The 26,223-nt window shown below is 39.7% G+C and overlaps 1 protein-coding gene across 4 annotated transcripts in view; it reads right to left on the minus strand.

The window, feature by feature from the left end:
* Window positions 1–1,272: 1,272 nt before the first annotated feature.
* Window positions 1,273–26,223, minus strand: part of ATL3 (atlastin GTPase 3) — a 51,519-nt gene continuing 26,568 nt past the window's right edge. For all 4 annotated transcript variants that reach the window (XM_082844806.1, XM_082844807.1, XM_082844808.1 and 1 more), the window contains exons 6-13: window positions 25,131–25,187; window positions 24,046–24,138; window positions 22,888–23,026; window positions 9,293–9,420; window positions 8,622–8,678; window positions 7,310–7,381; window positions 6,488–6,919; window positions 1,273–5,706 (exon numbers count right to left, since the gene is read on the minus strand). In XM_082844806.1, the coding sequence (XP_082700932.1) occupies window positions 5,620–5,706; window positions 6,488–6,919; window positions 7,310–7,381; window positions 8,622–8,678; window positions 9,293–9,420; window positions 22,888–23,026; window positions 24,046–24,138; window positions 25,131–25,187 (1,065 nt within the window). In that variant the 3' untranslated portion in view covers window positions 1,273–5,619. The remainder of the gene's footprint in view (window positions 5,707–6,487; window positions 6,920–7,309; window positions 7,382–8,621; window positions 8,679–9,292; window positions 9,421–22,887; window positions 23,027–24,045; window positions 24,139–25,130; window positions 25,188–26,223) is intronic.

Here is a 26,223-nt window from a genome sequence, read left to right on the forward strand (position 1 = left end):
TGAAAACTGCAGTGGACATTCGTTTTTGTCCAGCAGTCTCTCATCTGGTGACTCCATGTAGTTCTGGTGGAGCCGCCAATCACAGTACCCCCATCACCCCGAGTAGGGACACATGTGACCTACATATGGCTGGCTATCATGCCCCAGCCCTCAGGTTAGGCAGTGGCCCTGGAAGGAGCATATGACCCAAGCCAGAGACCAGTCAGAATCTTTCTCTAGGATGGAGGGGTGTGTGTGTGTGTGTGTGTGTGTGTATATATATATATACATAAATACACATTTTTGAATAGGCAGTGGGTCAAAAAGCCTCTTTCCTCTGGGGACTTAAAAGAGATGATATAAGCCTGGAGCCATGTGTTCCTGCCCTCCCCGGCAGCATGGAGATCTATCTGCAAGAGCAAATAATGCAGCCACTGCATACAGGAGATAATAGTCCTGTTGACATTTGAGTTCTTCCAGGGCCTCATGCTAGCTTAACTTCTAGACAGCCAATTATAAGAAACTTTTTCATAGTTACAATTCTGTTTTTTTAGTTATTAAGCTAGTTAGAGTTGGACTTATCTTTGGCAAACTGTTTACGGTCATCAAAGGCAACAATGCCAATGCACCAAAGACAAGCCAGTTTGCTTGACGTCTCCCCCCCCACGACCACTTTTCCCACCCTGGTCCTTCCTTCCCCCCAGCCTACGCTGATGGAGGAATCATCACTCCCCATACTCTTCGTATCTCATCTACTTGTGAGTTTGCCCCTTCCCTACTAAACTGCGATGAACTCAGTGCAACACCCAGCCTGGTACGATCAGGGATGGATGGATGGAGGGATGGAGGCTACTGACCCCACCCAGTGTATGTTTCAAACTAGGAAATAAATCTTTTTATTGTAAGGCTAAATTGGGTATGTAAAGTGATTAGTCAATATTTGAGAAGTTCAAACCAACTTCCCCACTGCCTCCAAGGTCGTCAGTGAAAGGGAAAGCTTTCAGTAGAGCTTTCTTTACCTCACCCCACTCCCAACAAGGAACCATTAACCAGTTAGCTGCATTTTACCCAATACCTCCAACAGCACAGCCTGCTCCAGCATTATGCTAGTAAGATACTAGTTCAGTATTGTTTTGCAGGACAGAGAAAGCTGACTCACTCAAACCGCATGACCACTGCGCCTTTGACCCAAGTTTTCATCCCCTTAGAGATCCTATTTGCTTTGCCAAGCCCAAATGTACTTCACAGATCCTCCCATGTTAAAGAACAGAGAAAGAAGAAACACAAGTAACATGGTGCTGTGATCTTTATTCCATTAAATGACCTTAAAACTAAGAAACAGAAACAAGCTTTTAATATACTAATAGCATAATCTAATCCATTGCACTTTTAAAAAAGTATATTAAATTTTAAAGCCATTCAAAAAGGGTCTAGGAGAAAGAAAGTGCTTTGAACATTTTTTTTTTGAAGAAGAAGAAATCAGAGGAAATTCTATATATGCTCAAAATTAATATTAACTCCTTTAAGGCTTAAGTCCATGATAGCATTTATTCATCGAAATTGGAAACTTTGGGAATCAAACGCCGCCTTCCCTTGGTCATAAAACACTACATTTAAATCTTAGTTCTGGCACCTGAAATGCCTTTCCCAGGAAGAAAAATTTCTTCTAAAATCTTTCTGCCCTTATATCTGTCTTGAAAGTCCCTGGTAAGGGCTATTTTGTGGCTAATTTTCACAGTTATGATCTTCTCCTTCCTTTTTGTTCATTTTTACTTAGGTTTAAGGTTTTCTGTGCATAAAAGATTTAGAGGTTCAAAGTCACAGTGCTGAACTTTGTTTTTTTAAAAGAAAAACAACTTTCAAAATAGTTTTTTTTTTAAATCCTAATTACACCCGGTAGTAAATAGGATACTTGTACATTCATCTCTCAGAGAAGGCACTAGGACTTCCTAATTTAGAAAAACATTTTCACAGAGTTTAGATAATCCTCTAGACTAAAGGCATCCTTATTACTCTGAACACTGTAAACTCTCAGTGATTGTATCTGGCAGTAGACCACCTATTCTGAACCTCAGGCAAAAGCCATCCACCTGCCTCCAGACAACACTGAATTGCACTTTCCCATCCCTCCGAGCAGTCTCTCTCGCTGTGGTCTCTGAACCACCTGTGATGCTGTTTTTAAAAGTGGTGATTCCAGGGCCACAACCCAGACCCAGACAGACACACTGAGGCAATCCCTGGGTATAAAGCTGGGAATTTGAATTTCTTTAAATATGCCTCCCAGGGGTAAGTTTTATGCACTTCAAGGTAGAGGAGAACCACTATCCAAAACATAGCTACAATAGGACTTAACAGAAGGAAAACGATTCAAATGCAAAATGGTCTCTTACAAATGGGCTTTTGAAGGTCATTTTAAAACACCACCTACACAAACAGTTTGTGTTTTAGGAACTGAAGCTTGTCTTCGTCATGCCCTTATTCTTGACTAAAATTTTGTTGGATCTAAAGGTAAGCCAGAATGATGCAGCCCATGTTTGCGACCTTAGATGGCAGCCATCCTAAATAATCCTAAATTACATTTCAATAGCTCTATGCAGATGTCCATGTAAGTTTACATTATTTAAAAAAAAATACTCTAGGGAAAAATAAAACTGTTTTTTAATCGCTTTTGCCTGGACTTAAATCAACTACTTAATTTCTCTGTAACTCATACATACATACACACTCATCCAAACTCACCCTATCCAAGACACCATTTTCATAAGCCAGGTGGAACGCTGGGTATGACCTGTTAAAGAAACGCACTGCCAGTACAAGGCAGTTTGTCTGTTTGTTCGCATAAAGCATTTTACTTCATGAAAGAGAAAAGAAAAACCAGGTAAAACAAAAACAATACTCACAGGCAACTCTACCAAGTATGAAGTAGCTGTTACTATATAAACCTCTGCGGGAAAACAGATCTCTTGGTATACTGCTAAAATAAGGTTATGACTCTACGGATGTTTTATCACCATACATGATAGTTTTCCCTCATTTTGTCTACACACCTCAGTGAAACAATCGAAATTTTGATTCTATTATTTTTACTTAGAAGCTAACTGGAAGTATTAAGAAAACAAAAAACTTAACAATATTTAACCTCTCCTAAAATGAAGTATTTTCACAGAAAATTCTGAAAACCTTTTATATGTTAATAGGAATGTGCCCCATATACTGTTAGGAATGTGCAAATTTAAAATGCTTGCATGGAAAGGCAGGAGTGGCAGAACAACAAACACCAAGCAAAAACGTAGTCCTAAGTAATGTCCCTGACCCACAAACTAACGGCTGAGGGAAGGTAAGGGGTAAAAGACATTCTTTTCAACCTGGTTATAAACCTCCCCAAGACAATTTATAGCCAGCAATGAGAATGTACCTTTTATTGGAAAAGCTGCCATAAAATCATCAATTTTCTGTTAAAAAAAAAAAAGAGGCCAAAGGAAACTCATAAAAATCCTCACTGAGAAAATATTATAAACAATTTCCAGAGGCAGAATAAGTTAACTGATAAAGACAAAAAAATAAGGGTTCCCCAGGGTAATTAAACAAAGTTATTCCTTTAAGATCAAAACAGAAATGGTGGATTTAAACTGTAACTAAATTCTAAGATTTCATTAAATCATACATCATATATTTATTTTTAAAAATCTAATATTTTAGTATTAAAATAAAATTTAAACAGCATCCTTTCTCACCATTAAAAGTAGGATAATTCTAGACAATTTTTCTGAAATCTATAAATGTGCTTATACAAATGCATTAAAAGCTAAGTATCTCAACATCTGTAAGGCCTTTAGCAAATAAGTATCAACCTTCAGGAAGATGAGAGGCCACCTGAAAATGCACCAAAATTTCAAAACTAAGTTTTTAATTTATTGATAATAAGGCTAAGTGTCACTGATATGCAAGTAAACGGTTTTTAGGACAAGCTGGAATTCTTCTAGAATTTATTCCAGTTGAATAAAACAGCAAGAACTTCAGGGCAAGATGGTATGTAAATATGAAAAAATACATAAAACACTTGGAATTAATTCAGAACCTGTAAAAATACTTGAGTGGTAAAGTGTTAAAACAGTCAAGAGAAATCTTCTTTGACAGAGATTACATGCTAGAAGAGACTTTTTCTACCTTCCATTCATACTTCACGTATAAAGAATTTACCCTTAGAATTTGCCTAAACCTCCCTACCTCCCACAGCAAAAGTTAAATTATCTTAAGAATTAAGGCTCACATACCTGAATGTTTATATAAATACCTGCAGGCAAGTTTTATGAAGTTTTAAAATCCACAACAATTCACCATTATAAAACCAAAGGAAAAGGCAACTGATAAAGTTTTTTATCACATGATCAAGGTAAATGAAGAATTCTTAGATACTTCTAGATATTATATGTCCATATTTGGGTGGGACTTTGGTCCTTACTAAGCCAAAGCTATTTTAAAGCTACCAGACTAGTCATGTATAAAGTTAAAAAGATGATTCAATAAAACTGACAGTTTTAGCTCCATTATTAAAAATATTAGACGGTGAATAGGAGAATGCAAATAAATATTGTGGATAAAGACCTGATTTACTGCTAAACCACATGAAATAGGATGCCAGTTAAAGGCAGTTATGTTTGGTAAATGTCTTTCCTCTGATCCTTGATAAAGTTCTGTTCTCATACAGAACTCTAAAAAACAAAAACTCTCAAATGACAATTGTGTGTGAGTTATGTATAATACATATATGTATATAAACCTACAATCAGTGAATCTGACCAAGGCACAAGTTCAAATGACTTATCAGAGGTCACATGGTTCATTTAAACTCAAGCTTTCTTCTTAAAGTATGAAAGCTCATTCCTTTTATTACAAGCTGCTCTGGTTTCTCAAGCCCTATTTGTCTCTTTTCTAGAAAGAAGCTATAGGAATGAATGAAGGCAAAAAAATAAAATAAAATAAAGAGTATGTTCTAACAAAACTGCCAGCCTGTCAGGAAACAGACCTTAAATTTCAGTGTACGGTAGAGTTAAATACGATATAATTTTTCCATACTATGTGGCAAAAACAATTCTCTAATATTATAAGACTTTAAAAGTGTAATGGCATCATTTTTAGTCAGTCTTTAGTTCTGAAGCTTTTGCAAGTTTTGTAAACTTTAAAAAAAAATCCTTTTCAAAAGAGTAAGGTACAAAAGAACTGATAATTCACCAAAACAGCATCTTTCATGTGGTTATCCTCAGTCCCCTCCCTATTATGTCCTCAAAAGCATGGATTCAACCTTAAAAGGCACTAAATGGCACATAAAGGACAAAACCGCATTTCCATTTTTTCTTTTAGCTTTTTCCCCATAAAGTGCACAAAGCAGAGAGTAATAAGAAGACAGACAGAGGCTTGGATCTATACCAGCAAGGAAAAGAAATGTTTCCAAGAGAAATGGAAGTGTGTTTAAGAATTTGAAACCACAGGAAAGGTCTGTTCATTTATTAGTGCTGTGTTTCAGCTCTTTCCAGATGGTCCCAGGTCTGTGTTCCTTGGCACCTGGACCTGTGGCCGTGGCAGAAGCCCAGAAATCAGAAGGGGCTGGCCGGGGTCTTGTTGGATCCTCTTGTTAAGATGCTATTGAGCTTTTTTATCCAAGGATGGTCTCCCAACAACTGCATCCCTCACAGCAGCCTGGGTGGAATTACCGATGTGAGAAGTGGCCTGCAAAAACCCATTTATTCAGCGCGTCAGTTAATAAAATACAGCACAGCATCAAAAGAGTAAGCCATTGGAGACAAACTTCCGAAAATCTCTGTCTACATTGTTACTATGTTATTATAGAAAATAAGGGAATGAAAACGCAGGGGTCGGGGAGCCTGTGGCAGCTGCTAACTCCCCAGAGAGTCCATCAGCTGAGCCTCCGCTACCTTACTGGAATGGGGTGGGCAGCTCTCCTGGCTTTACCACAAGCTTCTAACTTAAGTGATATGTTCCTGCTACTCAGAAAGAGAAAGCCGAGTCTCAAGGATCTATAAACCTAGAGATCATGTCAATGTCAAAAGCCACTGGCTTACTGAATGATTTAAGTGAAAGACACGCCATCCATTAGTAGGTCTCAGTTTGTTAAGGTTCATATTTTTCAAAGCTTGTGACTTTCAGTGAAGCAAACTAACCTTGGATGGGGGAGAGACTCACACAGGAATTATGTCTGATGAACAGGCAGTTAAAAGTTTCCCATGAAGAACACAACATATGTAAGTTGGAAATTTTTTTGCACTAAAGAGCAGTTTTTAAGCGTGGAAACAAAATATTACAAATAAACATTAATATCCTAAAGAAGGATAATAAAACGTAAGGCCTATTAGAAAAAAAAAAAATGGCCAGGGGAAGTGTCTCATGCCTTCTTTCACTATTGAACTCTTCCAAACGGAGACATTTTACAATCAAAGCACAAATATCTGTCCTTTATCAACCGCCAGCCTGCTCAGCTGGCACCACTTACCTGCTCTAATACATACGCTGCACCAGAATCGATAGCACCGCCCAGCTCACGATACTGACCAGAGTACCTGATGTACCCCCAGGTGAGAAGCGCTATCAACAGCAGGCCAACCATACAGTTGAACAGCTGGGCCACCACCTCAAGACCAATAACGCCAGTGAGGCCTGAAGCTATGTACAAAGCCACAATGCCTGTGAAGAGCACTGCAGGGGTTCGGAAGGTGCTGAAGACATTCTTGCTACCATTGTGCTTGCAGAAGTTCTCATACAGTCCCTTGATCTCCTCCTCCAGCTCCTGCTGGTAACGAAGGCTAAAATCCTTCCCACCCATCTTTTTTGTCTTCTTAAAATGGTCCAGAGCAAGTTCTTTGAATTCACAGTGCTTCTCCTCTAGAATGTCTGGAGACAAATAAGGTTTGTCTCCCCCAGAAACCTAAAAAGAATAAAGACACAATGTGAAGGGTGAAGAACCCTTCAAAAACAAATGCCAAATAAAACAAGTGAAAACACTGAAAAGCTTAGAATATTTTAAGATATTAGAAATTAACTTTAAAATGATGACCAAGACCACCAGAGGTCTGGTTTCAATTCCTCAGAAAAGCACACTTAGTAACCAGGGTGATATTGATTAGTAGGAGCTGTGACACTGTAAGAAAGCCTTGCTTAGAAAGGGCCATAATTAAAAGGCCCCAATAAGCAGGAAGACCTGAATGTTGCCTCATCACCGTAAGATACACTAAACGAGATCATGTTTGGACTTCTGAAGTCAGCAGCATGCCCAGTTATAGGTGTTTCAGAATAAGACGACTGCCCGGCAACCTACCTCTTCCATGTTGTTATAGTAAATGTCCTTGGCAGAGGCTGCAGCTGCTAAGTTGTTGGCTTCAGCAGTGGCCTTTTAAGAAATGAAAGCACAAACCATAAATCCTTTCTCTTTTAATGTTCTTCCACAAATAACCAAGTAAAAATTTTCTCTCACCCTATTTATTCCCCATTCCCCCTTCTTTATTATTCTTCTGTTTTTCAGCTTTCTATATAGCCCAATTTATGAATTAAAATATACCTTTTCTGCCAAATTTTCTGCCAAAAAATGTTCTCATACATAAGAGAGAGAACAAAAAATGTTCTCATACATAATCTTTAGCATAAAATTAAACCTCTGAAACTATTTCCTTTGCTTCGATTTTATGTGTTAAAAAATAGATGTAACTCAGAAAAGAAGAGGAAAAATTTATCTTTACAACATCAATCCCGATCTCTAGCTCCCTTTGTGAAAATGTTATCCTACTAAAGAAATAAACATTTGGGGCTTCCATGGTGGCGCAGTGGTTAAAAATCCACCTGCCAATGCAGGGGACACGGGTTTGATCCCTGGTGCGGGAAGATCCCACATGCCACAAAGCAACTAAGCCCATGTGCCACAACTACTGAGCCTGCACTCTACAGCCCATGAGCCACAACTACTGAGCCCATGCACCACAACTACTGAAGCCCATGCGCCTAGAGCCCGTGCTGCACAACAAGAGAAGCCACTGCAAAGAGGAGCCCGTGCACCGCAACGAAGAGTAGCCCCTGCTCACCACAACTAGAGAAAGCCCGCACACAGCAATGAAGACCCAATGCAGCCAAAAGTAAATAAATAAATAAAAATAAAGATTTGGCAATAAATGGCCTTATCTTCAGCACATGAAAGTCAGAAATTATATGTTTTAACAAAATGACATCTTGGAAACATCAAAATGTTGGAAATAAAACTATTTGCAAATTAAAAACCTGATTAGTAAACAGGAAATATTTAGATACGTCGGACATGTTCTATGAAAAGAGACAACAGGTAACAGGAAAATGATTTGTCTAACAGAACTGGGTATGTTTAACCTGTTTTCCACAGTATGTTTTGGGGGAAGACCAGGCCCAGCAAGAAGCCATTCTGTTCTAACTTCACCAGCATGAATACAGACAAGAAAACCGGAAGGGAGTCACACTGCTGGAAAATGTGCTAAACATGAATGGACCTCAGCATAATGAAAAGGGGGGGACCAACAGCATTCTCTTCTTAAAGGACTCTGCTTACTGTATACGGGTCAATTCAAGTAATCAAAGGATATCATTTAGGATGCCAAAGAACTGCTTACCTGAAGCATGGATTTGGGGTGAGGCAGATCTTCTCCTTGGTAAATTTTAATATATGCCTTAGAATATAAACATAAAAACAATTATGAAAAATGCCATTCTGTCATATTTAACTGGACTTTGATTTTTACAAACAGTGACCATACAATTGCATTTTCCTAAAGACCTAGATCAACACCCAGGAATTAGCAAAAACACAGCACACCTCTGAGTGCATGTTAGCATTTTTTTAGTTAACTGAAAATATTCTCAAAGCAGCACAAGTCTAGGACTCCCACCAGGCTCCCCATGCACACTGGCCTCACCACTACCTGTGGGCAGAGTGACCATCCGCCTTGAGGTAGTCGTGTCACATCTAGGTGCCGTCTCCTCCTACTCACAGCAACTTCCTAACCACCTCCTGTCCACACCATCTTCCTTGAGGAACAATCTTCCTTTAGCCACAGTAATTACTCCTCTAAGAGAGTGCAAACAACATCCATTTGGTTCTTAGACCGATACTGCCACCCAGTGGCCCACTCCTGGGAGGACACTGGAGTCTCTCAAAACGCCTCTCACCATCTCCCCCTTGAAATTTTCCCCCAGTCTTTAAAATATTGAAACCAAGTTAGTTTATAACCTAGATCAGTTTAACCAAAAGTCAAACATTTTAATAATAAAAACCCACATTTACCTTAAAATATTCTAATAGCCCCCGACAGGTGACTTTCGAGCCGTTGATCTCCTTTTCCATTAAGTTAGCTGGGTTTAATACATATGGTATCAGTGTCTCTAACTGCTCTTTGAATTCACTGGCAATATCTGTTCACAGGACCAAGAAAAAGGAAACAATAAGCCCAACAGATTTATTCAACCAAGGGGAGCATAACGCACAATCTTCACTCTCTATCTAGTTGTTCTAACGTTTGCTAGCTAAACGACAGGGGCGGGGGTCCCAGACTGTGAGTCTGACACTTTCTGACAATGACCAGATTGCTTGCGGGTTTCTGTTCTCATGTACCTGTATTGTCTCCTTCCCTTCTGCAGTATTAAGTCCTCTCTAGTCCAGAACAGAATATGCAGAACATCCCTACCCTGCTTTCCATTCTGGGAGATTCAGTCTACTCCCTAGACTTTCAAGAAATTTCACTTTTTAAAGAATTTCATTAACAGGCCTTCCAGAAAATCAAGTATCAACCCCTCAGGTTCTCCCAAGCCAGGCCTTTGCTGTACCCTCACGCTCCCCCTTAAATCCATTAGATTTCACTATTCATCCACGTGCTTTATTTTGTTTGTTTGTTTTACGCGGGCCTCTCACTGTTGTGGCCTCTTCCGTTGTGGAGCACAGGCCCCGGATACGCAGGCTCAGCGGCCATGGCTCACGGGCCCAGCCGCTCCGCAGCATGTGGGATCTTCCCGGACTAGGGCACGAACCCGTGTCCCCTGCATCGGCAGGCGGACTCTCAACCACTGCGCCACCAGGGAAGCCCCACGTGCTTTATTTTTGTTCATTATCTAACGTTAAAGGAAGTAAAAGCACCTGGACCCCATGATATTTATTTTCTATTATCTCCTCAGAGAAGCCCTCTGGGCCACCCCAAAGGGAAAAGGCTACTATCTCAGGAAAGGTGATAGCTTCTTTTCAGCTTCTACCAAGTTCTCACAGAGGGTTCAAGAGAGCCATTAAATAGAGCTCTTTCCTCAAAGTGAGAACTCGCTGGCCCAACTATGAAAATGCAAGGAATCTGATTTATATGATCTAACTTCTTCCTAGGTTCCCAACTAATTCAGACTACCAACTGAAAAGAAAGTAGATGGGAACCCACATCAAGATGGGAACTCTTTCAACAGCCCATAACCCAAGTTTACAAAACTGAAACATTCTTATTTATTCATTCAACAGTTTGGGGGCACCCTTTTGTGGCAGGCGTTGCTGTAAGAGTTGGGGATAGCATAGTGAATAAAACAAAAGTGGTTTATAAATTTTTCCAACTACAAATATCGCCATAAAAATCTCCATAGAAAAAACTTCAGGTTACTTTTACCTCCTTAGATGATAGGGTCAACTAAGAAATTACTAGGTATGTGACAACCATGTAGACTCCTGGAAAACATTCAAAACTACTTAAAAAACAACCATATATAAAGCCCACCATCAGACAATCACCATGAACATTTAAAATATCCTCCTTCCTTTTTAAGGCTCTTACATATTGCTAAACTGCTTCTGTAGAAGATCGTACCCATTTATACCCCATCACCAATGTAGAAGACTTGTTTACTACTCTGAACACACCGAGATTTTTATTGTTTTTAAAACTTTTACTGACTTGATTGGTGAAAAATAGTATCTTGCAGTTTTGTTTTGTTTTGTATTTAATTTATTTATGTTTTGGCTGCACTGGGTCTTCATTGCTGCCTGGGCTTCCTCTAGTTGAGGCAAGCAGGGGTTACTCTTCGTTGCGGTGCACAGGCGGTGCACATTGCGGTGTGCACAGGCGGTGCACATTGCAGTGCACATTGCGGTGGCTTCTCTTGTGCAGCATGGGCTCTAGGCACATGGGCTTCAGTAGTTGTGGCATGCGGGCTCAGTAGTTGTGGCGCACGGGCTTAATTGCTCTGCAGCATGTGGGACCTTCCCAGACCAGGGCTTGAACCCATGTCCCCTGCATTGGCAGGCGGATTCTTAACCACTGAGCCACCAGGGAAGTCCCTGTCTTGCAGCTTCTGCTTCTGACAGTACTAAAGACTAGAGAATCTGAAGGAACCTTCTTCCTAACAAGATCCTACACACAATATATTCCATTACAGTGTAGACTTGGAAGTAAAAGAGAGCTGCAAGGGGCTGAGCAGGTGGGCAGTGAGCTGAAACCAGAGCACTGAGCTAAGTACATGTGAAGCTGTGGCTTATTTGAGGCCATTCACTGCAACGTGGTGACAAACTCTGGGCAAAAATAACTCCTAAATTAAGCTGGATCATGAAATGGAGCTGGAATGGTCCCAGATGGGTAAGCCCTTAGCTCCCCAAAGGAGCAAACACAAATCTCCTCTGGAGGAAAAGAGATCTGAATAATGTACCAAGGAGCAGCACAGAGAGATGACGATGGGAAATAAAGAAGAAAATTAAGATATGGAAGACAGAATAAGATTATTTAATATATGTCTAACAGGAGTCCTGGGAGATGAAGGGGAGTGAATCAGAGGCAATAAGAGAAGGGGTAATGGCTGAGAACTCTCTAGAACTAATGAAGTACATGAATCAACAGCTTCAGAAACCACAGCATATAACAAGCAGGTTAAATAGAAAGAAAAACACACATAACAGTAAAATTGTCACACGGCAAAGACCCTCTGAAAGAAGGAAAATGTTTCCAGAAGGAAGGTCAGCAGGACAAGAAAGTGAACAAAGAAATTCTTTTTTTTTTTTTTTTTTTTTGGCGGTACACGGGCCTCTCACTGTTGTGGCCTCTCCCGTTGCGGAGCACAGGCTCCGGACGCACAGGCTCAGCGGCCATGGCTCACGGGCCCAGCCGCTCCGCGGCATGTGGGACCTTCCCGGACCGGGGCACAAACCCGCGTCCCCTGCATCGGCAGGCGGACTCTCAACCACTGCGCCACCAGGGAAGCCCTCAAATTGCATTTTTGTTAAATCCACATATATGCTGTTTACAAGAGACACACACACCTAAAACATACAGTCACAGAGAGGTTGAACATGACAGAAAAAGATATACCGACAAATACTAAGAAAAACAAAGCTGGAATAGCCATATTAATAAAGATAAAAATGCTCAAACAACAACAAAAAATGGTATTAGGGATAAAGAGGGTTACTATATATTACCTCAATATACCAAAAAGATGTATCAATTCAAAACTTTATTAAAATAGCCTCAAAATATGTGACAGAACAAAAGGGAGCACTGACAAATCCACCAGAACAGTGGAATATCAATACATATGTTACTGACACTCAAGGAGACAAAAATTAGTGAAGATTTTTAAAATGACATAATTAACAAGTATGATTTAGAGATACAAATGAACCTTACATCCCCAAATTAAAATGTCCACTGTGCTCAAGCACATATGGAACATGTATAAAAAGTCTAGGTCATAAAATATATATCAGCAAATGTTTAAGACTCAGTGTTACAGCATTCAAACACTATCAAAGTATTCGATAAAATGTGTCAATAAATGCATCATCAAAAGCTTAAGTAGCAGAGGGGCTTCCCTGGTGGCGCAGTGGTTGAGAGTCCGCCTGCCGATGCAGGGGACGCGGGTTCGTGCCCCGGTCTGGGAAGATCCCACATGTCGCGGAGCAGCTGGGCCCGTGAGCCATGGCCGCTGAGCCTGCGCCTCCGGAGCCTGTGCTCCGCAACGGGAGAGGCCACAGCAGTGAGAGGCCCGCGTACCGAAAACAAAAAACAAAAAAAAAAAGCTTAAGTAGCAGAGAATTAAATTTAAAGTTTTTTAATTCACATAACATTTGGAAGTTAAAAATCATACTTCTAAATAACACATAGGTCAAAGAAGAAACCATAAAAGAAATCAAATACTACATATTTAGAAGTGAATGATAATGAAAATGTCACCTAACACAACCATCTAAACTGCACTAAGAGAAATTGACAGCCTTAAAATATTACATTGGGACTTCCCTGGTGGCACAGTGGTTAAGAATCCGCCTGCCAATGCAGAGGACACGGGTTTGAGCCCTGGTCCCGGATGATCCCACATGCCGCAGAGCAAATAAGCCCGTGCACCACAGCTACTGAGCCTGTGTAATAGAGCCCACAAGCCACAACTACTGGGCCCACACACCTAGAGCCCATGCTCCACAACAAGAGAAGCCACCACAGTGAGAAGCACGCGCACCGCAACAAACAGAGTAGCCCCCGCGCACAGCGATAAGACCCAACACAGCAATCAATCAATCAATAATCAATCAATCAATATGTAATCATATTAAAAATGGAAAGAAAACTAAAAAACTAATGACTAAAACTGAAGAAAATGAGCTTAACTGAATCAACAGTGAAAACTATTCACACACACCCACACACAGACCTGAGGAGTTTCAGAGGTTTCTTCTACGACTTTTAAACACCTTAATGTTATGTGAACTCTTCCAGAAAACACGGTGAGGAGAAAGGGTGAGACCAGTATGCCAAAGCCAGACAACGGCATTTGTGACCAGAAAATTATAGACCAATCTTGCTCATAAACTTAGATACCAAAATCCTATGCAAATTATTAGGAAATCAAATCCAGCGACAGATACTTATTTTAGAAAGAAGGAAGGGCTTCCCTGGTGGCGCAGTGGTTGAGAGTCCGCCTGCCAATGCAGGGGACACGGGTTCGTGCCCCGGTCCGGGAAGATCCCACGTGCCGCAGAGCGGCTGGGCCCGTGAGCCATGGCCGCTGAGCCTGCGCGTCCGGAGCCTGTGCTCCGCAACGGGAGAGGCCACAACAGTGAGAGGCCCACGTACCGCAAAAAAATAAAAAATATAAAATCTGATGTGGAAAAAAGCAAAAACTCCATTCTCCATGAATTACGTAGATAATACGTAATATTTACAAATATATTATTAGAAATAATGAGAGTTTAGCAAGATTGCTGAATTTATCATATAGAAAAATCAAATGCATTTCAACATACCAGCATGATTAGGAAAAATAATTTTTAAGATTTCTAACTTCTAAGGAAACTTCTAAAATAAATCTAACAAAACATGTATAAGACCTTAATCAAGTAAGTTTTTATATTCTTCATAAAGTGAAACTAAAAAACCTAAATAAATGGAGAGAGATTACTCTGTTCAGGATAAGAATACCTTCCCATTGTCATAAATACATGCCAATCCCCGTCAGATCAATTTATAGATCCAATGCAATTCCAATCAAAAACCAAACAGGGACATTAATAAACCTGATAAACTGATTCCAAAACTTACACAGAAGAGCAAAGACTAAAGCATAATTAAGACACTACTGAAGATGACTACAGGTAAAAAACGGAGGGAATCGTTATACCAGATATCAACTCTTATTATAAAATAACTAATTATGATAATGTAGTAATGGCACAGGGCTAGACAAAATGACCAGTGGGACAGAATTAAGAACCTAGAATCTGACCCATGCATTTATAAAAGGATTTTTTTAAACGTAACAGAAATTGCAAATAACGGGAAAACAGAGTGTTCAATCAGTGATGTCAGAAGTATTGGCATCTATGTACAAAAATAGAAAACGGATCTCCACCTCACATACACAAAAATTGATTCCCAGTCGACTAAACACAAATATGAAAGACAAAATTTAAGAGTGTTTGTATGCATGTGTGTGTGTGTAGAGAAAGGAAAGGATTTTCTAAAACAAGACTTAAAAAGCACTACCTAAAATCAAAGGTGAATGAATTCGACCACATTAAAACTAAGACACTACTACTAAAACAAGAAAAGGCAAGACACAGGATGGGAGAAGATACCTGCAATGCATAACCAACAAGGCTCATACCTTTTTTTAATTTTTTAAAATAAATGTACTTATTTTATTTATTTATTTTAGGCTGCACTGGGTCTTCATTGCTGGGCGCGGGCTTTCTCTAGTTTCAGAGAGTGGGGGCTACTCTTCGTTGCAGTATGTGGGCTTCTCATTGCAGAGCACAGGTTCTGGGCGTGGGCTTTAGTAGTTGTGGCTCACAGGCTCAGTAGTTGTGGCTTGCGGGATCTAGAGCGCAGGCTCAGTAGTTGAGGCGCACGGGCTTAGTTGCTCCGTGGCATGTGGGATCTTCCCTGACCAGGGCTCGAACCCGTGTCCCCTGCACTGGCAGGTGGATTCTTAACCACTGTGCCACCAGGGAAGCCCAAGGCTCATATCTTAAAGTAGACATACAGGATCTTTACAGTGCAGAGAAAGACAACCCAATTAAAACTGGACAACAGGAATTTCAAAGGAAAGGAAACATGAATGGAAATAAATACATGAAAAGATATTCAATCCCATTAGTAATCAGGGAAATGCAATTTAAGATCACAATGAGATATTTTATATCACTAACTTAGCAAAACTAAGATGTCTGATAATACCAAGTGTTGACAAGGATATGGATCAATGGGAATTTTTATATACACTGATGAAGGGACTATAAACTGGAACAAGAATTTTGGAAAACAATTTGGCATTATCTAGTAAAGGTGAAGCTATATTACATATTCCAATATCCATCAATCCCGCTTTTAAGCACATACCCTTGGGAAATTCCCATATATCCACACATACAAGAATGTTCATGGCAGCATTGTTCATAATAGCAAAAAACTGGAGAAAACCATTGAGAATAAACTGTTGTATTTACAGAAGGCACTATTATACTACAATGAAACTGAATGAATTACAACTACATGCAATAATACAGATAACCTTAAAAATAAAATGCTCAGTAAAAATTCAAGTTGGCCACATATGTTTATAAAGTTCAAAATTAAAGAAACTTAGCAATAGACTGTTAAGTGAACCAAACACAAGTAATAACTTTTTTTTAATTCAAGGACAGAAAAAGCAAAATTTACAATAGTGGTTATTTCTGTAGAGAGGCAGGGAGATGGGAAGAAGCATACAGGTATAGAAAATAGTACTTGTAATGTTCTGTAGTTCTGGAAAGCTACAGCCCTTGGGCCAAATACGACCTGCTAACTATTATTTGTAAAGAAAGTTTTGTTGGAATACAACCATGTACATTCATTAATACAATTGTCTACGGCTGCTTTCTTGCTACAACAGCAGAGCTGAGTAGCTGTAAGGCCCACAAAGTCTAAAATATTACTTTTTAGTTCATTACAGAAAAAGTTTGCCAATTCTAGTTCTAGATAGTAAGTTGGGTAGTGGGGTTGATGATGTTCATTAAATTATGTTTCATACCTTACATATATACATTACATGTATCCTTTCTTACATGTAATACTTATGCTTTCTTTTGGATATCTAATAGCATATTTAAAATTTTAATGGTAGGTCATTATTTTAATTTGCTTTTATTTCTTTTATTACTAGTTAGGCCAAACTTTCTCTCATATTTGTTCATCAGCTGATTTCCTTTTCAGTGAACTATTTATTAGGGCCTTTATCTTAGAATACAGTCACTCTTCAGCAAATAAATAAATATGTTATCCTTATGTGTACCATGATAACTAAAATATTTTTCCAGTTTGTTTGCCTTTTCGTAAATATGCGTAAGATTATTATGTATTCAAACTACAGCACTTTTCCTTGATAATTTCTTTTATTCTTTCTAATTTTAAAGAGTCCTTCCCCAATTCCAGAAGTCTAATAAAATTTACTTTTCCCCCATGCTTTAAATTTTATAATTAGAATTTATTTATGGCTCCTAAATTGAAATCTACACGAGATTTTTCTCTAAATAGTAACATATACTTCTAATCACTGATTTCCACCCCATCTTAAATAACTAATCAATCATAAGGTCTCCTGACATCAAAAATTTTTTTAAGTTTTTCAATGTCCTACCTAAGTAAATGGGTACCAATCTCCATCTAAATACTCTTAATTCTATAGTCTTTTCAGGACGGCGCCAAAATATGGCCTACATCAACTTTAAAAAGGGATTGATCCCTATATTACACATTGATTAGTGGCTTAACATTTGATAAAGGTGACATTTCAACCAGTGGGGGAAAGTTGGACTATTCAACAAATAGTGTTGAGACAAATAGGTGCCCATTCAGAAAATAAGCTGGATCCAAACTGGATCATAAATTATAATGTGAAAAATGGAACCGAAAAATTTCAAGAAAAAAAGTGGGACAAATTATTTATAACCTTGGAGTGAAAAACACATAGGGTACATAAAATGCTATCCCATGTATATTTATATTTGCTTTGCATATACTAAAAGAAACTCTGGAAGCCTACAAAAATGGAAGAGAGACTTTTCACTAAATACTTCTTAACCTTTTCTGGGATTTTAAACATGTGAGTGCATTACCTATTCAGAAAAATAATTTTTTTATGGTTTCAACATTCACCACACTGAAAGAATGAGAGCTTCAGCAATTATTTCACAAAAGACGCAGCAGGATCTAGACACCACAGACTGTATTATCCATGTTTTTACCCAGATTTCATAGACCCTCAGCTATTAATGTTTCTATGAAGGCTGTACCAAAATATGAGTTTTAGACTCAGAACAGGCAAGAACTGTCTCACGACTGAGACAATCTCAGAATCTCATGGCCTCCAAGAAGACTGCTCCCTACAATCTCTTCTGTTTAATTTCTAAACAATTCAGTAGTTACTGTATTAGGTCTCTCTTCTCTAGTAAAAAGGAAGACAGATTTCTTTATGGTGAAGACAGTCGTCCTGTGTCAGTTGAAAAGGAGTCTCAAAAATGAGCTCATCTCCTAGCTAACTATTGTAGGAACAGCAGCTCAGCACCGATTATACCAAAACTAAGACTGTCTGACAGGTGTTCACCTCTGAATAAATGGTTATTCATTTAAAAAATAAATAAAAACCACTAAAACAATCCTTAAAGTACTTAGGGGAACATTTGCAGAAAATAGCTTCAGAATGTAGTTCTTGTTTTTGGTACACGGGCCTCTCACTGTTGTAGCCTCTCCCATAGCGGAGCACAGGCTCCGGACGCGCAGGCTCAGCGGCCATGGCTCACGGACCCAGCCGTTCCGCGGCATGTGAGATCTTCCCGGACCGGGGCATGAACCCGTGTCCCCTGCATCATCGGCAGGCGGACTCTCAACTACTGCGCCACCAGGGAAGCCCCAGAATGTAGTTCTTAATCAATTTAAATGTCCTACAGAAACTACAGGAAGATCCTCTTCTGGATTAAACATAAACATTCTTAGGCTAATGGTGTCTTGCCCAGGTTATATGGGGCGGGGCTGCAGAACCTCAACCAAGTCATTGTACAAGAATATACTTGAGAAAATATACTGAAATGTCTAGGTATTCTTCTAGCTCTGAGAAATGTACCAGCTCTACTTAAAGATCCCCCCCCCCACAATGAAGTTTATGTGGTTCTCAATCAAGCACTTGCCAAATATTCACTAGTCACCTACTATTTGCAATGTAGCACCCTAAATTTACTCTTCACTCAAAACCCTTCAATATCTTGTTTAAAAGGTTCCCTAAAATTACAAACTACCCAACTCCAAAGCTAAAAAGTACATACATCTTTGCAGAGCTAACAAGAATTCTTCATGAACAATCCTCCTAATGACTATATAGTTCCCTAAATAGACACACAAGTGCAAACTAATATATTTTTTTCCTAAGGTTTTTTTAAAATTTATTTACTATTTATTTATTTATTTGGCCGCTCGGGTCTTAGTTGCAGCACGCAGGATCTTCGTTGCAGCATACGGGATCTTTCACTGCAGCGCATGGGCTCCCTAGTTGTGGTGCGCAGGCTCAGTAGCTGGGGTACGGGGGCTTAGTTGCTCCGCAGCATGTGGGATCTTAGTTCCCCGACCAGGGATCAAACCCACATCCCCTGCATTGGAAGGCAGATTCTCAACCACTGTACCGCCAGGGAAGTCCCAGGGCAAACTAATATTAACATATTTTTAAAGTGAAATAAAAAAGGAAATTTTTATTTTTCAAAACTTTCCTTTTAAAAACATCTTATATGTACATATTTTTCAATAATTAGGATCTTACAATATATGCTACTCTGCAATCTTTTTACATTTAATAACGTTTCATGAATATCTTTCTATGTAAATACAGATAGATCCATTTATCTATCTTATCCTTTTAAATGACTTCTTTTCATTCCTTTGTGTGATGTACCATAATTTAACCAATTCCTCAAAAATACATATTTGGGTTGTTTCCAATTATTCACTATTATAATAATAATGCCACAGTAGTATTATTTTTGTCCACATATTTTTATCTACTTACATATGGATAGTCCCTTAGGGTAATTTCCTAAAAGTGAAATAGTGGATCAAAAGACGTGAACATTTGAAATGTTGATACTGTCACATAAAGACTGTGTACCGACACATTTGTACTTTCCTGATTACTGTTATGCAACACATATTTTCATGAATATGTCTTAATCATTTGTATTTCTTCCTTTGGGACTTGCCTTTTCACGTAGCAAAGGAAAAATTTTAACCCTATAAATGTGTTTTATAGTTCAATCATGCATGAGGGAAGCAAATAGTACATAATAATGAGACTAAAGTTTGCTTATATAGAATTTATTCCCTGTTTTATAAATCTAATATGAAACTTAGCACACTTAATATTTACTAATAAACCCTTCATATTTGTAAATATGTGTATGGGGTTGAGCAGTGTCCCCCCCCTAAAATGCATGTCCACTGGAATCTCAGAATGGGACCTTACTTAAAAATAGAGTCTTTACAGATGTCATAAGTTAAGTTGAGATCATACTGGATATGGGTGGGACCTAAATTCAAAGAGCAGTGTCCTTGTAGGAAGAGAGAACACAGACAGAAGGTGGCCATGTGACCACAGAGACAGAAATCAGAATACTGAAACTAAAAGCCAAGGAATGCCAAGGATTGCCAGCAACCACCAAGAGAAACACAGGACAGATTCCCCCTCAGAGCCTCCAGAAGGAATCTACCCTGCCAACACCTTATTTTCGGAATTCTGGTCTCCTGAGCTGTTAGGGAATGAATTTCTTTTCTTAAGCCACCCCGTTTGGCACTTTGTCACAGCAGTCCTAAGAAACTAATACAATATGCAGATTGTATTACAATACGCATTACATATTGTATTGCAATACAAAATTTCAAAAGTCAGGGTTACAGAACTTTAAAAAGCTCTTCTTATTACCTGGAATACCATGATAAAAATGAATTTTAAAACAGAACATTCTGGGGGCTTCCCTGGTGGCTCAGTGGTTGAGAATCCGCATGCCAACGCAAGGGACACGAGTTCGATCCCTGGTCCAGGAAGAACCCACATGCCGCGGAGCAACCAAGCCCATGCGCCACAACTACTGAGCCTGCGCTCCAGAGCCTGTGAGCCACAACTACTGAGCCTGCGTGCCGCAACTACTGAAGCCTGCGCGCCTAGAGCCTGTGCTCTGCAACAAGAGAAGCCACCGCAATGAGAAGCTCGTGCACCACGACAAGGAGTAGCCCGCGCTCCCCGCAACTAGAGAAAGCCCACGCACAGCAACGAAGACCCAACACAACCAAAAATAAATAAATAAATTTTTAAAAAAAAGAATGTTCTGAAATATTTAAATGTTTAGTAATACAGAGGAATGTCATTCTGCATGTTTATGCCCGATAACCTGAGACCACCCTAAGACAAGAGGACAGGCATGAAGAGTTATTCTAACCCACCCTCTCCTAAACATCCTCAGTTGAGAATTCCACTGGGGGCCTTCCCTGGTGGCCCAATGGGTAAGACTCTGCACTCCCAATCGAAGCCAGGTTCGATCCCTGGTTGGGGAACTAGATCCCACATGCATGCCATAACTAGAGTTCGCATGCTGCAACTAAGACCTGGTGCAGCATGAATGAATGAATGAATAAATTTTTTTTAATTCAAATGAAAATCAAGTACTTAAAAAAAAAAAAGAATTCCACTGGACATCTTCCCTACCAGTGATGAACAAACCAGAGCTTAGGTTTGGTAAAAGTATGTCTAATAATGGAACGTTATAACCCTAAAAGAAGACATCACCTACACACTCAACTTTCTCTCCTACCTAACTCACAAAGTGTTGCCTAAGCAGATTTCTCTCCAAAGCCAGGCCCCAACCTCGGATTTCTGAATTGCCAACCAATAGGCTGTGGAAGTTTCCTGCTCAGGAAAGCTGCCAACCACATAAAAATATCACACAGGTGACAAATAGAAGGTAAAGGTAAGCCTTTCAAACTCGGTTTCTTTTGCAATATTAAGACCAGCTAGAATGTAAATCTTAGGTTGCACAAGCATATTAACTGTCTTGAATCAACTGAGCCAAATAAACTGAAAAAGATGCATTTTACGTTTAATATGAGGCTATGAAAAACTCCCACTTCAAAAGGCAAGTTCTCCTACTAACTAAACAGCATATATCCTCTAAATGACTTCCCCAACATAACAGAACTTCTAGTTTAGCACAGTAAGGCTTTGAGGCAAGAAGGACGGGCATGTGAATCTCTGCCCCACTACTTACTAGCTGAGTACTTTGAGCAAGTTACTTAACTTTCCTAAGCCAGCTTCTTCATTTTTAAGATAAAGGAAATACCAACTCCATGGAATTACTGGGAACATAAATCATAAAAGTAAAGAGCACAGTGCTGGTGCTATTGTCTGAATGTCTGTGGGCCCCTAAAACTCATATGGTTGAAATCCTAACCCCTAAAGGTGATGGTATTAGTAGGTGGGGACTTTGGGAGGTGATTAGGTCACGAAGGTGAAGTCCTCAAGAATGGGATTAGTGCTCCTATGAAAGAGATGCTACAATCAGAACTCTTAACACCAGAAAGAGAACCCTCACCCAACCATGCTGGCACTCGGATCTTGGATTTCCAGCCTCCAGAACTATGAGAAATGAATTTCTGTTGCTTATAAACCACCCGGTCAATGGTATTTTGTCATAGCAGCCTGGAGAGACTGACAGTTGGGAACACAGCTGGCCTCTAAAAACGGCAGCTATTATTATTTCTACTTTACTCGGAACCTAAGAAGCTCAGATAAAGTTTATAAACAAAAGCACTTAGTTTAACACACGTGTAAACTGAGGACTAGCCATTAAATGACTCAAGGTCTCAGTGAAAAAGGAACAAAAATAAGACAATGGAACCCAAGTGTCCCACCTCTGATTTCTCTAAGCTACCGTCTAAGTCAGCACTTCCTGATATTAACTCATGACCCAGCATCAAGTTTTGCTATAATCACAAATAAGATGAAAACAATAGCCATGCCGTGCATCATGCTACCTTTGTTTGGGAATTTAATCTTACATCATAAAAATGAGCTAATGATAAGTTTTCCCTTTTTTAGCACTTTTATCTCTTGTAAACCAGTAATCGTAACGTCTCCCTTAGAAAGATCATTAATGGGTATTAGCACAACCATTTCAGATGGAGAAACTATGGTCACAGTAAGGCAGGAGCAAAAACTGAACTAGATTCTAAATACTATTCTTTCTAAGAGAACATACTATTTTTCTTAGCATTAACTATTCACAATTGATATTTTCTGGTCACTATTTAATTCCAAACATAAAATCACATGTATAAAATAACGTCATTTGAAACACACCTTTCAATTTGCCATCGAAGTCAGGGCTTGTGGCGACCTGGAGCCCTGGATGTGGTAGCAGAAAACAGGTGACGCTGGAGAAACATGAGTGAATGTGATTTCGGACATTCTGAATTTCTTCATGTTGATGTTCTTTCACCTGCCAAAAAAGGCCGACAATTTACAAAAGACCATTTCATTTTCCTCGCCAGCAACCACTAGTATATGACAAAGGAGAGACTTCCCAATTCTAATGGATCGTAGTGGCCTAGGTGTTTTCCAATGAGAAAACTCAGAACCCTAAGAAGCAATAAATGCATAAAATCGATTAACCATGGCTTGGCTCCTAGAGCTATCAAAGAACAGCAACTAAAGAGTTTCTTAAAAAAGAGTATTGCACAAGACTTAGGAAGAATAAGGGAAGGTTTGTGGGCATGAAGCAGGGTCTAACCAATTAGCAGTGATTGACAGAGGCCTCCTGTGGTTTTTTTTGTTTTTGTATAAGTTTATTCTTTTTATTTTATTTATTTATTTATTGTTTCTGGCTGTGTTGGGTCTTCGTTGCTGAGTGCAGGCTTTTTCTCTGGTTGCGGCGAGTGGGGGTTACTCTTCATTGCAGTTCCCAGGCTTCTCATTGCGGTGGCTTCTCTTGTTGCAGAGCATGGGCTCTAGGCACGCGGGCTTCAGTAGTTGTGGCACGTGGGCTCACTAGTTGTGGCTTGTAGGCTCTAAGCGTAGTCTCAGCAGTTGTGGTGCATGGGCTTAGCTGCTCCGCGGCATGTGGGATCTCCCCGGACCAGGGATCGAACCCATGTCCCCTGCACTAGCAGGCGGATTCTCAACCACTGCGCCACCAGGGAATCCTGACTTCTGTGTTTTGAAGGCTGTTTGTATCCACACCAGAAACAAAAGGCACATATGGACCCACGTGTAAAATGTGAAACGGAAACTGCAATTAAAGCTTGGGCTTTTGCACAGGGCTCTGCTCTCCAATCCCTGTGAGTTATATACATGGGTTCTCTCATCTTACCATGAATATTGTTATTGTGTGCTAACATTCCGGAGTGTTCAACACACAAGGTAATTTTCTACGATGTGCTTTAAATACAACAGCTAAAGGCAAATGAGAAAGTTATCACTACTTCAGGTAATTCCTCAGAAGATTATATTTCTACTTACCTGTAGACGCTTTTCCAAAAACGACATTCCTCCCTGTAGTCCATAGTTGTATTCATAAGGGAAACTCCAGTCTCGAACCAGAAACATCAGTGTCTGTTTAGAAAGAGAGCAGAATGTATTATAATACTGCATAAATGTATTTTCAAAATAACCATTCAAATACTTCTTTGCATAATGCCAGCTTCTTCAAAGGGGGCAAGAAAATGTGCTAAAGGATTTATCGGCTCTGTAATGTCTTAGAAACCTTATAAACACTAGCAGAACATGTATAAACCATATGTGAGGTCAATATCCCATCTGATATTTTTGTTCTCATGGATTAATAGGAAGAGACTGATGAGAAAATGTTAAATTTGGGGCTCTGCTCGAAATGCAAGTATGAGGAATATGGTGGAGGACAAGAAAAACATACGGCACTAGCTACTCATAAAATTAGATCTACTTTTAACATCAGAAAGGAAAAGAAAACTAAAACAATAATACTTAGAGATCCTCTAATCTTACTGAGGTTTACTATGCATTCTTTTTTTTTTCTTTTTTTTGCGGTACGCAGGCCTCTCACTGTTGTGGCCTCTCCCGTTGCAGAGCACGTGCTCCGGACGCGCAGGCTCAGCAGCCATGGCTCACGGGCCCAGCCGCTCCGCGGCATGTGGGATCTTCCCGAGCCGGGGCACAAACCCGCGTCCCCTGCATCGGCAGGCGGACTCTCAACCACTGCGCCACCAGGGAAGCCCTACTATGCATTCTTACCCTCATAAAACAATTAGCTAAAGCAGGGGTCAGCAAACTTTCTGTAAAGGGCCACAGAGTAAATATTTCAGGCTGCTGTAGCAAGAAGCAGCCATGGACAATACAAATGAGTGTAGCTGTGTTCCAATAAAACTTTCACTGTGGACACTGACATTTAAATTTCAAATAACTTACATGTGTCATGAAATATTATTCCTCTTTTGATTTTTTTCAATTCCTAACTCACAGGTCACATGAAAGCAGGCAGCTGGCCAGACCTGGCCTGTGGATTGTAGTTTGCTCATCTCTGAACGAAAACAAAGATATGACTTAAATATTTATAGTTAATATTCTACCTGGAAGGGCTTTTGGAAAATTTCATCCATCGCCAGACGACCATATTCTGTGAAGAGCTTTAAAAAAGAAGAGTTATGGTTTGTAAGGCAATATTACATAAAGTATTTCTATGGCTATTCTATAGCAAATAATTCATTTAACAGACTGAACAGTACTTATCTGAGACCAAAATTCTACAGTTTCAAAAGCCCGTAGGAATCATGAACCTTAAAATAATCTTGACTATTCCTCTCTCTCACATTTCTCATCCCAATTTCTCATCCCAATTCATTAGCAAAACCACTCACAACTTCCATGTGGCTTACAATATTGCAATAGTTTCTCCCGCGTCAGCCCTTGCCCCCCACAGACTCTTCTCACTACAGCGGCCATGGTGGCTCTGTCATACACAAGGTTAGTCAGACCACATCATACCTCTGCTCAAAACCCTCCAACCTCATTCAGGATAAAAGCCAGTCCTTACAGTGTGATCCAGTCACACTGGCCCTCCTTGATGTTCCTCAAACCTGCAGGGCACACTGCTGCCTTAGGGCCTTTGTTTTCACTCCTCCTTCTGCCTGCAGTGTTCTTCCCCCAAACATCTGCATAATCAGCTCCCTCACTTCTTCAGGTCTTTACTCCAATGACTCCTTCTCAATGAAGCCTCCCATGGCCATCTACCTAAAAAGATTAGTTTTCCACATAGTATTTCCTACCCCATGTCCTTGTGAAATTTTTCTCCTTCACCTGTCTCACTACCTAACATAATATACCTTTATTTATCTTGATTAGTGTCTGTCTTCACTACTAGCATTTAAACTTCGTGACGGCAAGGACGTTTGTCTGTTCTGTGCACTACGGGACCTCCAGCAGCAACAGTAGCATGTACTGGGCCTGTAGGATGCATGCCACTCAAATGACCCAATGAACGAATTCTTTAAAGTCAGGGTTTACACATACATTTACCTCTATTTCTTCATGAAGCCTCACTAAAAAGTAAAGCAAAACGAAGTTTAAAAATTGTTAACTCACAGGACAGAGAGGATCACAAATGATATGAAAAAGAGGAGTTGTCACAAACACTCTGGAAGGAAAACAAACGAGAACTGCCTC

This window comes from Leucopleurus acutus (genome assembly GCF_964270905.1).
Source record: "Leucopleurus acutus genome assembly, chromosome: 8".
Lineage (NCBI taxonomy): Eukaryota > Metazoa > Chordata > Mammalia > Artiodactyla > Delphinidae > Leucopleurus > Leucopleurus acutus.